Here is a 13765-nt window from a genome sequence, read left to right on the forward strand (position 1 = left end):
AAAGTCCCTAGTGTAAACAGGCTTTTTGAGGCAGGAAGCTCAAAGTAATATATAATTCCCCTTCCCCAGTTCAGTGAAAGGTCCTCCACATGAACATCAGTAATCAGTCTCATATGGGTTGTGAAAGGACATTCCTAAGCAGAAGGAGATGGGTAAGGGAAGAGCCACTTTTGTGCCATCACCTGTCTGTAAACCCATTAGGAATTTCCTGTAGAAATTAGTGCTTACTTTGTTATCTATAGGGTCTTGCTTTATGCCATCAACCCACTTTGGGTTATGGACCGTGACAGCATGTCTCTTGAATGAGTTTTGCTGGCAAAGGGTAAAGTCTGGTTCTCTGCATGGGTTGCCTGGCACTTTTTAGGATTTCCCTGTGAATCTTGCGATATCCACACATATGAAGCTTTGCCTCATTTCTGGATTGAAAACCATGGGCCACAACCTCGGCTGGAGTAAATTGGTGTAGTTCCATGGAAATCAATGGATCAATATTGACTTAGTCCGGTAGAACTATGTAGATCCAGCGCTATAACTCCACCTCCACAGGAACTCTCTGAACTGCAGCTTGTAGAGCTTCTTGGTTTTTGTCCTTCCCATATTTAGTACATGTATAATATTTGATGATACACAGATTTACTGTGAATGGTGCCTAGGTTTAGCACTGAAGGGGAAATTGTCTTTCTAACTTTTAACTGGCACACCAACATTTTGAAGTGTTTCTAATCTTTGAAAGACATATGTAGTTAACTCTCTTGGACAAAATTGTTCTGTTGGACAAATTATACCTCTCTTTAATCTTATTGGAAGGCACCCACCTGTTGTCTATATGAAATGATGCCTAATATACAAAATATTTTTCAAACAGCAGGCACTTGACTCTATGGTGATGGGCATGATACAAGAACCTGAACAGAACAGAAAAAGATTTAATGCAGTCTGAACAAGTGAGACCTGTTATGTGTCTTCCATTTAAATTATGCCAAAAGCAGAGCTGCGCTAGGCAAAGCTGACAGGAGAATTGTGCCCTAAAAGAAAAAATGGGCATATTATCATTATGTCTGGATACTTGAAGGAGACGCTATTAACGCTGCATAATTTTTCAAAGTGAAAATGCTCTCTCTTGATTCAACTTTTGCTTTACATATTTCTTATTTGATTTCTATTTGTGTACAGTATTGCAAAATGTATTTAAATGTTATATTTATGAACAATGTAGCAAGAGTTTGAACACATTCAAATGTTTGTCTTACATTTTCTTAATAATGGCATGGAGCTTTGTCTTACTACAAAACTCATATTCTTTTTGGGGTTCCAAGTATTTACTCTATTGTATTCAGAAAGCTACAAGGGCATCTACAATCTGTTTTATCATGTGAAAGATAGCATTTTGTGTGCAGTTAATTGTGCTGATGCCCATTGTGGGTGGCAAGAATAAAACCTTGGCTTATGGTGAAAAGCTTTTGGCCGCAACTTCACTGTACTTTATCATTAATCAACCTTAACATATACAGTAGCCTGAATAGTTACCCAGTCACCGTCAGTCCTTCCAGTCTTACTATCAGCTATGCTCTTTAATGCCAATGGATGCACCAGTACCCAGTCATCTGACAATGTGGCCTCCCAGTAGCAAGTTCCCATCATACACTTTTCCTGTGTAGAGACTTGGACTCTGGGTGTGTGGCTGTAAAGCTTATTCCAACATGTGTATTCACAATTCCACCCAAAGTGTGGAACAGTGGGTAAAATGCTGGTTCCACTGTAGTCAATGGAAAAGCTTGCATTGATTTCAGTGGGCCAGGATTTTACCCAGTAAATTCTCACAACTGATAATCTGAGAATGTCAAAAGTAAAGATGGTGCACTTGCACCATTTGTTTGAAATCTGCTCCTGCAGGGGGGACAGTGCTCTGTCCAAGCTTTGTGGTCCTCATACAGTGATCCAGAGTGGGGCGGGGTGGGGAAATCTCATTAGAAGACTATTGTACCAAGGGAAATATGGGGTTGGGGCCACTTCTCTCTTAGCATCACATTGGAGTGGTAACAGCAGTCCCCACCCACAGAGCTAGAACATGTGATTGTTAAGCAAGCTATATAGTAGTGAGTGACTAAAAAGTATTAGGTACCACACAACTTATTTTATTATTGTCTATATTAGATATATCTTAAAAACTGTTTGCCAACTTCAAAATAACTATAATATAAAAATTAAAAATTGCATATATTCAAAGTTAGGTTATTCATTCTAAAGGGTGAGTTTTTTCATATATATATTCTAAATTGAAACTGTCCCTATAATGTTAATAAAATCTGTATTTTCAAATGGCTATAGAATAAATATTTTGTGAATGAACTTGTGTATGAATGATTGTATCACAGTTAAAATGTTTTCACTATTGTAAATATGGGTTGTAATCAACAACATTTTATGCACATTTCAAGAAATGATTTTACATTTTTCAGATGGATTTTGCAATTGATGGTCAGAGAGGGGGAATCACAGAAAAAGGCATTCTTTCAATGACAACAGAGGAATTATATTTAGAGCAAGAAAAAGTAAGTGAATAATATCAGTTAAATATTTTGATAAACCTGGAAAAACATTTCAAAGACAGTGAGAGCTATTATTTATATTTGAATATAAAACTGATTTTAATCCCTGCATATAACTAAAAGAAGAGGATTTTTAAAAATAATCTGCTACTTATTGATTTAGTAGAAGGCATTTATAATACTGATTACCCATGTACACCTGGTGAGTTCAGATTTCCTAATCTCAAAATGTACTACTGCGTTTTCCTGTTAAAGCAAGCAGTTTTATGATATCAAGACACAGATGGAATACTCCTGCTTGGCTACATATTGAATAAGAATTAATGTCTTAGTCTCTTTTCTGTGGGCTGAGCTCTACAGTTCTGCAAGTTTCTAAGACAAAATCCCCAATGATGGCAACATGAATATGATCCTGTTTTAAATGTCACCTCCCACGGTACAAAGACTTAGTTTTTTTAGGTTAACTCAAGCTTCTTATCAGAAATAAATTGATGATGTGGAAACTGGACAGGACAAGGAGTTCTTAAATTAGTTGAGGTAAACCTAGAAGGTACATTAAAACCAAATGAGGCCCTAAATTACACACAGTCTCCAGAAGTCATGTTCTTGGTAGTATCTCATATTAATGCATGTGCAGGAACAACTATTCTGGCCTAATCCTTTTGCAACTCTGTAATCACCATATTGGGTAAAACAGCTGGGTATTGAAAAATATGTTAGGCCTATGTCTGTGACTTCTTTCCTTATAAAACCAACAGCAGTTAGCTATATAAATTGAATTCCTCATGGGAGCTGAGTTGGGACTCATTTTAACTATAAACCAAAGGAATTTAGCTGTATAATATTGAACAATCCTCAGCTGATTGGTTCAACAAAAAATACTCCTTACGATTCAGTGAACCACCTCATGTGCATTTAAGGTAGGCACAAAAGAGGATGATAAATATAGGAAATATTGCAAAGCCCCTGGTTCATTGATGCATATGGTCTGGGTCTGCCCTAAGGTGACATGCAGTTGGGGAGATGTGCGTGACAGAACATATTTTATTTAAATTTGGATGTTCCTTTAACGTCTGAAATTTTCATACAGTACTAGGACTTACATAGCTAAAATTAGACCATAGAAATCTTTCAAAATCCTGTTTCCCTTGGGCTTTTTCTGTATGCAAATAGTTAATCTTGGAAAAGTGGAAACCTTGTCCATCTCCAAAGATGGAAGACTCATGTAATAACTTATTTAAAATGATAGCCCTTGAAAGACTCATGCGCATACGATGGCAGGAACACACAAAACTTCAGGACATAGGAGCATTTTCGTCTAATCATTTTGACTAATCATTACTTTTCTTTATTCAGCATTGAAAATTTATACTTTACAAATATGCATGGCTGATAAGTAGTACTCTTAGCTGGTCATTACGTTTTCCACACATCTGTCATGTTTTCTTTTTTCTTCTAATCATCCTTCTTCTGTGGCGAAGTGTCCATAATGGAACCTTTTCCTCTCCCTTTTAATGTCATCTTCTCTTCCAGATCTTTCTCTTCACATCAAGAATGAAATCCTGGCACCAAGGAAGTCAATAGTAAAACTCCCATTAGCTTCAGTGGGGCCAGGATTTCACCCCCAGATTATTATTTGAAAATGCTACCTAAAGTTTCTCTGATTTGTTTGTATTTCCTTCCCATGGTTTCATGCACTAAAACTTCCTAAAGTTTATAATCCTGCAGTCTGAAATGAGTAAGTAGCACACAGCTATTGTGCCCCAGGAGCAGGACAGGATTTGGGAAGCCACAATCTAGTTTCTGCTTCCCCTTTGCTGGCACAGTTTATTTCTCCTTCTGTGTCAGCTCCTGTGCACATACCAGCATATTGAAAGGTATAGCCAAGGCTCTGCCAGCCCATTCTGTGCCCACCTGCATGGGAGAAGTTACAGCCCAGTGGTGCCTGCTCTCCTCCACTCCTTGCAGGCTCAGGAAATGACTAGGTAGACTGCTGAAAATTCACTGTATGCAGTCTTACAATTGCCTTGTATATCTCTATAAGTCATGTTTGGCCCTGATCCTACATAAGCCTCATGTATTCAATTATAAATTTACATAAGAACATAAGAACGGCCATGCTGGGTCAGACCAAAGGTCTATCAAACCCAGTATCCTGTCCTCTCACAGTGGCCAATGGCAGGTGCCCCAAAGGGAATGAACAGACAGGTTATCATCAAGTGATCCATGCCCTGTCACCCAATCCCAGCTTCTGGCAAACAGAGGCTAGGGACACTATTCCTGCCCATCCTGACTAATAGCCATTGGTGGACCTATCTTCCATGAATCTATCTAGCTCCTTTTTGAACCCCATTGTAGTACTGGCCTTCACAACACCCTCTGGCAAGGAGTTCCAGAGGTTGACAGTGCGTTGCATGAAAAAATACTTCCTTGTGTTTGTTTTAAACCTGCTACCTATTAATTTCATTTGGTGGCCCCTTGTTCTTGTATTATGAGAAGGAATAAATAACACTTCCTTATTTACTTTCTCTATACCACTCATGATTTTATAGACCTCTATCATATCCCCCTTTAGTCGCCTCTTTTCCAAGCTGAAAAGTCCCAGTCTTATTAATCTCTCCTCATACGGAAGCTGTTCTATACCCCTAATCATTTTTGTTGCCCTTTTCTGAACCTTTTTCAGTTCCAATATATCTTTTTTGAGTTGGGGCGACCACATCTGCACACAGTATTCAAGGTGTGGGCATACCATGGATTTATATAGAGGCAATATGATATTTTCTGTCTTATTATCTGTCCCTTTCTTGATTCCCAACATTCTGTTTGCTTTTTTGACTGCTGCTGCACATTGAGTGGATGTTTTCAGAGAACTATCCACAATGACTCCAAGATCTCTTTCGTGAGTGGTAACAGCTAATTTAGACACCGTCATTGTGTATGTATAGTTAGGATTATGTTTTCCAATGTGCATGACTTTGCATTTATCAACATTAAATTTTGTTGATCATTTTGTAGCTCTTTGCAGTCTGCCTAGGACTTAACTATCTTGAGTAGTTTTGTATCATCTGCAAATTTTGCCATCTCACTGTTTATCCCTTTTTCCAGATCTTTTACAAATAAGTTAAATAGGATTTAGCCCAGTACAGATTCCTGGGGGACACCACTATTTCCCTCTCTCCATTCTGAAAACTGACCACTTATTCCTACCCTTTGTTTCCTATCTTTTAACCAGTTACCAATCCATGAGAGAATCTTCCCTTTTATCCCAGGACTGCTTATTTTGCCTTTGGTAAGGGACCATGTGAGAGGCTTTCTGAAAAACTGAATACACTGTATCCACTGGATCTCCTTTGTCCACATGCTTGTTGACCTCCTCAAAGAATTCTAGTAGATTGGTGAGGCATGATTTCCCTTTACAAAAACCATGTTGACTATTTCCCAACAAATTATGTTCATGTATGTGTCTGACAATTTTGTTCTTTATGATAGTTTCAACCAAATTGCCTGGTACTGAAGTGAGGCTTACAGGCCTCTAGTTGCCAGGGTCACCTCTGGAGCCCTTTTTAAAAACTGGCATCACATTAGCTACCCTCCAGTCATTTGGAACAGAAGCTGATTTAAATGATAGGTTTGATACCTCATTGTGTGTACCAAGTTCTGCAATTTTCCAGCAGTCTTGGAATATGTCTACACTGCAAACATGGAGTATGATTGCAGGTCAAGTAGACATATCTGAGCTAGCTTTAATCTAGCTAGCTCAGGTTCTGGAGCAGTGAAGTCATGACATACAGGCTTCAGCAAAGGTTATACAAGCCCTCTCGGAACCCAGGGTAATTGCTCGGGTGACTAGACCATGCCAAAGCATGTGCTGCTGCAGCTTTAGCTTGGGGGTCTCTACTCAAGCTGCAGTCTCACCCCATGATTACAGTGCAGTCATATCCTGTGTTAAATTTTCTTAACACATTTCTCAATACATTTTATAATACAGAATTCCTTTTACCATTCAAGTCAACATTTAAATGAGTCCTTTCACTGTAGCTGAATATTTTATCATCCACCACAGAATTCAGCTACCTCTTTTTCCATTTATTTAAATTATGTCGCCACTCTAAAGAAAATGTTAATAAAATTCTTTGTTTCCAGGGAAAAAGTGTAGTTTACAATGTCAAGACATAGTGAGCTAATCATAAGATACTGCAGGAAATATTGTAATGAAGAACTAATAAATCTAGCCTTTTTCTCACAAAGATTCATGCCGTGAAATTGACAGCATAATCTATAAATGAAATAATAATACAAAATTGGTGTTAGGCAATAGTGGAACACGATTTCCATGTAGATTCCTGGATTGAAAAAAAAAAACGTTATTCTTTCAGATAGAAGATTATGAATCTATAAATTTTGTAAGAGCATCAGTAAAAGAACATATAAGCATCTTAAAGTTTAAAGTACTGTAGAAGTTAAAAAGTTATTTATAATTGTATAACCGATGTTTATTTTTCCTTTCAGTAATCTATACATGATGTCTCATTTTCTATAGTTATTCTCTTCTTGCGTGCTCATTTTTGATTCCTCACCATTTGTACTATTGCTTTTTTTCTAATCTATAACCAACCAATTTAATATACTATATGTATTGGCCCCAATCCTAAATTTCTTACTTAAGCAAAAGTCCTAGGACTATCTCTGGAGATTGAACCAGCAGCTTCCTCTGGAGTTAAATAAATTTCTGTGGACATACTAACTCTATCTCTGCCTGCTGAAAGGCATGCACTGAATGACAAAATATTTATAGTCTCATCCCTTATTAGAAATGATCCTGAGGAACCAACCAATTTCTTAATTCTAATCACCCAAGACAAACAGAATTTACTGCTCCTTCACAAAAATGCTACCTAGAAATTTCTCTTACAAGCCTGTGGTTTTCTTTGATACGTTGAAAGCACATGACAATAAAAGGAAACACAAAGTTGATATAGATATTTGTCTAAATCACACATACTTTTTAATTATAGGAGAATAGGTATACGTTACAGAGTTCATTTCCAGACACTAAAAAATTTACATTCAAACTACACATGTGAAAATCAGTTGGATGTTATTTAAGGATGGAAAATAATATGAAACAATTAATCAGATTTTCTATTCTGCTCCAGCTGGAGGGAGGTCAGGAGGGTGTCTGTGTACGTTAAACATGTATTAAGTAAGTTTTAACAGGTTTACAAATCTTTGCCATGTAAGAGAGACAAAAAAATAATCTCCCCACATGAAGAGTACCTAAGTGATATAGGCCACTAAAGAGACTCTATACCGTCCTTTTCCCTAACTCCTGGTGTAGGAAAGGGGATGAGTCCAGTGTACCCATCTGCTTCAGCTGTATTTTGATTTCTGGAACAGTCTCTGGACACAATCAGAAGTGGCTTAAAGGTGCCTTTTCTCCTGCTCTCCCTGGCAGACCTGCAACAAGCACAGCTTCCCCAAACCAGAGAATCTAGGTCAATGTGCTTTGTCTTTTGGGTTTTTTTTAAGCAAATCAGTCCTAGGTTCTCCGTCTCATGCCTCTCTATTCCATGCAGAACACAGGTCTTCACCACTGCATCCCATCTCTGCTGGTTGCCTACTGCAGTCTTAGCTACTTCCCATATCATTTTGATAACTTTCCATTCTGCTTCTGTTGTTTGCATCCATATTATCCTTGCTTGGTGGGTTACAGTCCAATGGCTGTCTTGTTATGTTATTCAGGTCTTTCCTCCATGTACATGCTAGCCTTCTCCATTTTGGTTCTGTAATTTCCCCTGTCCTATCAGTTTCTGTTTTGTCCTCCTTCAGAGTTCTTCATTTGTGGTTTGTTTGTTTTTCTGACTATCTGATACCGGGGATTTGTCTAAGGCAGCTGTTTATGGAAACTTGGAATTTAGATAATCCAGTCAATAAGAAGCAGTCCTAGACTGATGGAATTATCAATATTACATAAGATCACTATAGAGTAGCTTTAAAGTTATTTGATACTCATTTGAATACCATATATTCCTTAGGGACTTAATTATAATTCTATATTAATTGATACATATTTATTTTAAATTGTATCACTTTGAAACAAAAATATTTTCAATACTATAAATCTTCCATCTCTTTCCTTACTATTGTTGCTTCCCAACATCCTTTTTTTCTAACACATCTCTTGTGGGGCGTGATTCTGAAAGGGGCTGATTATCTAGGGCTAGATTATGAAAAGTATTTATGTGCCTGATGATGCAGATAGGCACCTTTCAGAAGTGATAGCTTACTTGACTCCTATCTTTATCTTTCCGTGCCTAAATACCTTTAAAAATCTGGTCTGGCCTTTATCTCCAACGGATTTTAGTGGGAGCTGAGATACGGACAACTTCAAGGTGCTTGGTACTTTGCAGAATTGGATCCTTAGATTGTAAAAAATAACAATTCCTTTATAATACTTAAGGGCACTTTTCAGACCTAGTTTAGAAACACATTAAGGATGCTGGACCCAGACCCTTAGATAGTATAGATCCACTGAAGTCGTCAGAGCTTGGCTCATGTACATCAGCTGAAGACTTGGTCTGTTAAATCTAAGCTCATATTGCTATTTTTGTCTGTCTTCTACCCTTTGTGGGGATTTCAATTGACAGGTTCAGTGCGAAGTAGCTCAGAGCACTCCCTGATAACATGTGGACTGTGAGTCGTATAGCATTTCACCTTACATTAATATTAAGGAGAACAGGAGAAACAGGAGGCGGTATAAATAATAAGAGGACTTTTATATACGTTTATAATAAAAATAAAGCTTACAGTTTTTTTGTTCTGACTTCACAGGAGCACCTTTAAATTTAAAGGTATAAAGTATATGATTTAGAGGTATGAATAAAACCTGCATATTCTGTATGAGTATATCCAATATAGGAGCTTTGCAAAGTATCATGAACATTTACAAACCTAGGCTCAAAAACCTACACATGCACCCTTCATCATGATGATTTCAGCTAACAGGAGGGGCGGAAATATCTTGATTATTGCACCAGAAAAGATTACTTTCCTTCACTGAGTTGAATTTTGCAAGGCTGCAGTACATAGTGGATCAAATCCTCAACTGGTGTAAGTCAGCACAGCTCAACTGAAGTCAGTGCAGCTACACTGATTTACATCAACCGAGGACCTGACCCTATATTTTTAATAGAAGAAATAGGTGGTTTCCCTATTTCCATACGCTTTTTCTTGAAGCAATCTGCTCACTTACCATAGACCCACCCAAATCCTGTACTAGTGTCACTTCCTTGTTGAGTTTTCCTGGAGAATGAGGAGTAAAATGTGTAGGCTTTCTGCAGCACAATGAGAGTGTGCATTTTTTTCAACTTACGCGTACGTAAGCCTTCTTTTGTGAAGAGGACTCATAGGGTCAGATAATGTTTAAAGGGACAGGCTTTATGTCTCTCAGGCCTGCATGTTTCCACATGGATGCTTCCACACACACACAGTTTGAATTATGAACAGACCTATTAATGCTGGGATCACAAAAGGTCAAGTTTTGTCTTCTTTTACCTCTATTCAGAATTGCTTTTGAAAAGGGGGAAAAAGGGATTTGCAGAAAAAAAGATTCATGATGAAGAATTTTACAGGTCTTTCTCTCCCCCACCCCCACCCCCACCCCCTCTTTTTAGCAACATCTGGGAATTGAAAAAAAATTCTTACTATGTAAAATAGTTCAGGGGTATTGTATTACTAGATTTTAATATAACTCTCCTAGGTCACATGTAGGGTTACCTTTTGGGATAGCCTGTTACCTAACAACAAAAGGAACTTCTGTAAAAATTTCCTGGTACTAAAATGTATATAAAGTTTATCTGAAGAAACATCCTAAAATTTCCCACAAAAGAATTATGGGTATTTATTTTTCTGATAACAGCGGATGGCCAAATCCTGAAATATTTCCACCATCAAAACTCCCAATTGAGTCATCAAGTTAAATTAACAGCTTGAGCATTTTCAGACTATTATTTTAATAAGTTATTTTAAAAAATTGTATGTAAAAGTGGATTTCTACATATGGCATATGAAGAGAATCTACTTCATAGGTGACTCTGAAATGTCAGGCTCTATACACATTAAAGGGTTTTGATGATATCAGGGTAACCGTGAAAATATAGCATTGGAACACATTTGTTAGAAAGCATTCTAACAGTCCTCACCCTAAGTAACATTTACATTATATAACCCAATACCATTTCAGTAGGAAAGTCAACTAAATAATTTGGCTGAGTTAGATCTACTATCAGACTTCCACATCCTGCAATGAGCTGTGCAGAATCTTAAAATGCATCTTTAAGATTTAAAACCACCTAAAAATGTTATCTTCTGTTTTTTTAAAAAACTTACAAAAAACTGCCTAAGAAACAGAAAACAAAGAATAGGGGGGGAAATGGTCAGTTTTCAACATGTCAAAAGGTTAACAAGAACAGTGCCTTCAGACTCTGTATTATGTTTGATGTTATTTACTTTATTTATTAATCATCTGGAAAAGATGCAAACAGTAAAGTGGGAAAATTTTCAGATGAAACAAAATCATTTAAGCTAGTTAAGAGTGGAGAGTATAGTAACTTCAGAGAGACCTAACAAAGCTGGGTAAATTGTTACATGATGACAGATGAAATCCATTGTTGTCAAACGTAATATAATGCACATTGGAGGGAACAATTTGCACTATTCATCCACATTGCTGGATTCTAAAAATGACTGCACCACAACTAAAGGTGGGGAAAAATTTGACTGGGCTTACCCAAAGAAGGCAGCTCTGCTTTGTGGTTGGTTGTGGTGGGGGGGGGGGGGGGGAGGAGGAGAGGGAGGAAGGTCAGAAACTGCTGCAAAAGGTGCTTTGCAGCGATGACTCTCCCCCCCGTCCCCCCAGCCCGCTTTCCCCCAGGAATGTGAATAAAGGTACGAAACCTGGGTGGGGCAAGTCTCTATGTCCCAGCAGCGAGGAAGCCAACAACAGGCTGGGCAGAACAGGAACAGGCTAAGGCTCTAAGGCTTGCTGCAGTACCACGTGGAAGCAGCATGGCCCCAAGAAAGCATGGCTCCACAAAAGCAGCAAACAGTATTGGAAATAGCATGATTCCAGAGACACGGAGAAGGCATTACAATGCTTCAAAGGGCACAAGGTCACCTAAAAACAGGATGTTTTCTTCCACCTAACACAAGGGATGGCGGTAATGCTGATCCTGAGGGTGAGTATAATCTAAACCACACAGAGGTTGGGGAAATGGGTGGCAGAGGTGGTATTCAGCCTTCCAGCCTGGCAGAGGGTGGCAGTTGCAGGGTCCACAGCTAGGTGCAGGGACCGTGCTCAACCAGTCACTCAGGGAGTTCACCTAAGGGGAACAGGAGTCAGCCGATTGGGGTATTAAATACTCTGGGCCCAGAAGTGGAAGGTTGAGAATCCTGGGCAGACCCACCTAGGGGTGGTACCTTCAATGGGGGGCAATGACAGTATTACACAGCTGCTGGAAGCTAATTTGCATTTACAACAGCAGCTTCAGGCAGCTAGATGTGAGGGGTCTGCACAGGGTGACAGGGTAGGCCCAGCATGGGCTCAAGTTTCAGCAGCAAGACAGGGAAGGGCACATGACAAATCATCGGCCATCAGGGCACGTAACCGCAGGGGACAGAGTAGACACTTCCGGGGGGCCTATGTGGGAGCAGGGCTCTGCAGAATTCCCTACATGCAGTCCTCAGTACAGTTATGCCGGGGTAGCTTACCTGAAAGGAGTTCACCTACTCAGTACAACTAAATATAATTCACTCATAGGCAAATTTGTGCATGTAATATCCCTATGGCACAGGAAGGTGTTCACAGACAGTAAACATGGACAAGGCAAGCAAAACAGCCAACTGGCCAAGAGGCCAACAGTATCTAGAACATGAAAAAATTTGGGAGGCTGCCCTCGTCATCTAGGCGGGTGTTATGGTACAGGCCTACCCAGACAGCAGCCTGGCTTTTGTTAATTATACGACTATAATTAGGCGGGCACCCAATATGTTTGGAGGCATGTTATAAACAGTTTTCATTAAGGGCAGCAACACAAACTTGAATAAGGTAACATCACACACTGTGGTTCAAGGGCATAACACCAAGGTTGGTAGGGGTTCGTTCATACCTCAACAAGCTCAAAAGGGGCACTGGGCCCGTAATAGTATTTGCTGGGCATTTAATAATGGTGGTCATTTCCGCAACCCCTGTAAATACAGGCATGTTTGCAAGATGCCTGCCGCCAGCAATTTTATTTCCACAAGGCTATGCCTATAGGCTCTTCAGTATCCTGTGAAGTCTTTCAAAAATTTTCAGTACAATGTTGCACTGGGCAGTGGTGCGGTCAGTGAAACTAAACCAAATAGTGCATTATTTGCATAATTTTGTTCGCAGGGCAAGCTGGGTCAAATGACTGTTTTCACCTGTTGGGCACATTTCAGGGCCTGGCTAAATAGTTGGGTTAAACAAACAAAAACCCTTCCACTACATTAACCTACCTGGGCTTTGAGCTGAACTTTGTTTGCAGGGTTGTTGTCCCGGGCGGGCGTTTTTGTGCCCGGCTGGCAGCAGCAACACCTGGCATAGCCAGACCACACAATTACATACAAGTCACTACACAGATGTATTAAGACTTGTCGGTGTGGAAAAGTTTTCTAACTCAATTTAGTGAGGTATCATTGTGTGATTATAAATGGTTATTAATTTGGGGCTAATATAAAGGTGTGCCTCTGGCGCAATAACATGGCAGTGGTACAAGTTATCAATCACCAAACTTCCAAATCGCACAGGATTGGAAAGTTGGTAAGGGCATTTGTTCTCCAATGCTTAACCTTCAACATCTGTTTTTTCTTCCAAGCACATGCCAGGCATGGATAATGGCATAAAAGACGCCTTGTCTCATTTCCAGTTTGCCAAATTATGTAGGCCACGGGTTCTCTCGAACCTCGGAATGTCCTGTGATTGGCAGAATGCACATTATTGGCTCCAGCTTACAAATTGTTTATTTTGTTTTGTTTTAAGGAGTCCTGTCAATTCAAGGATCAAAAAAATGGGTCACTTATGCGGCCCTCTGTTAAGGGTGGCTGTTCCAAGTCAAGAATAATGCAGCTGCTGGTGCCCCTTGACGATCACACATCGGACAGTGGGTTCTTTCTCTCCAGTAGGGCTGCTAGCCAAG

At 39.3% G+C, this 13765-nt stretch overlaps 1 protein-coding gene across 1 annotated transcript in view; it reads left to right on the forward strand.

Annotated features, from left to right (window-relative positions):
* Positions 1–13765, forward strand: part of DCDC1 (doublecortin domain containing 1) — a 418510-nt gene that overhangs the window by 185176 nt on the left and 219569 nt on the right. The window contains exon 10 of the mRNA XM_084631193.1: positions 2460–2552. Coding sequence (XP_084487319.1) covers positions 2460–2552 — 93 coding nt within the window. The remainder of the gene's footprint in view (positions 1–2459; positions 2553–13765) is intronic.

The sequence above is a fragment of the Lepidochelys olivacea genome, assembly GCF_965140295.1.
Source record: "Lepidochelys olivacea isolate rLepOli2 genome assembly, chromosome: 6".
Classification (NCBI taxonomy): domain Eukaryota; kingdom Metazoa; phylum Chordata; order Testudines; family Cheloniidae; genus Lepidochelys; species Lepidochelys olivacea.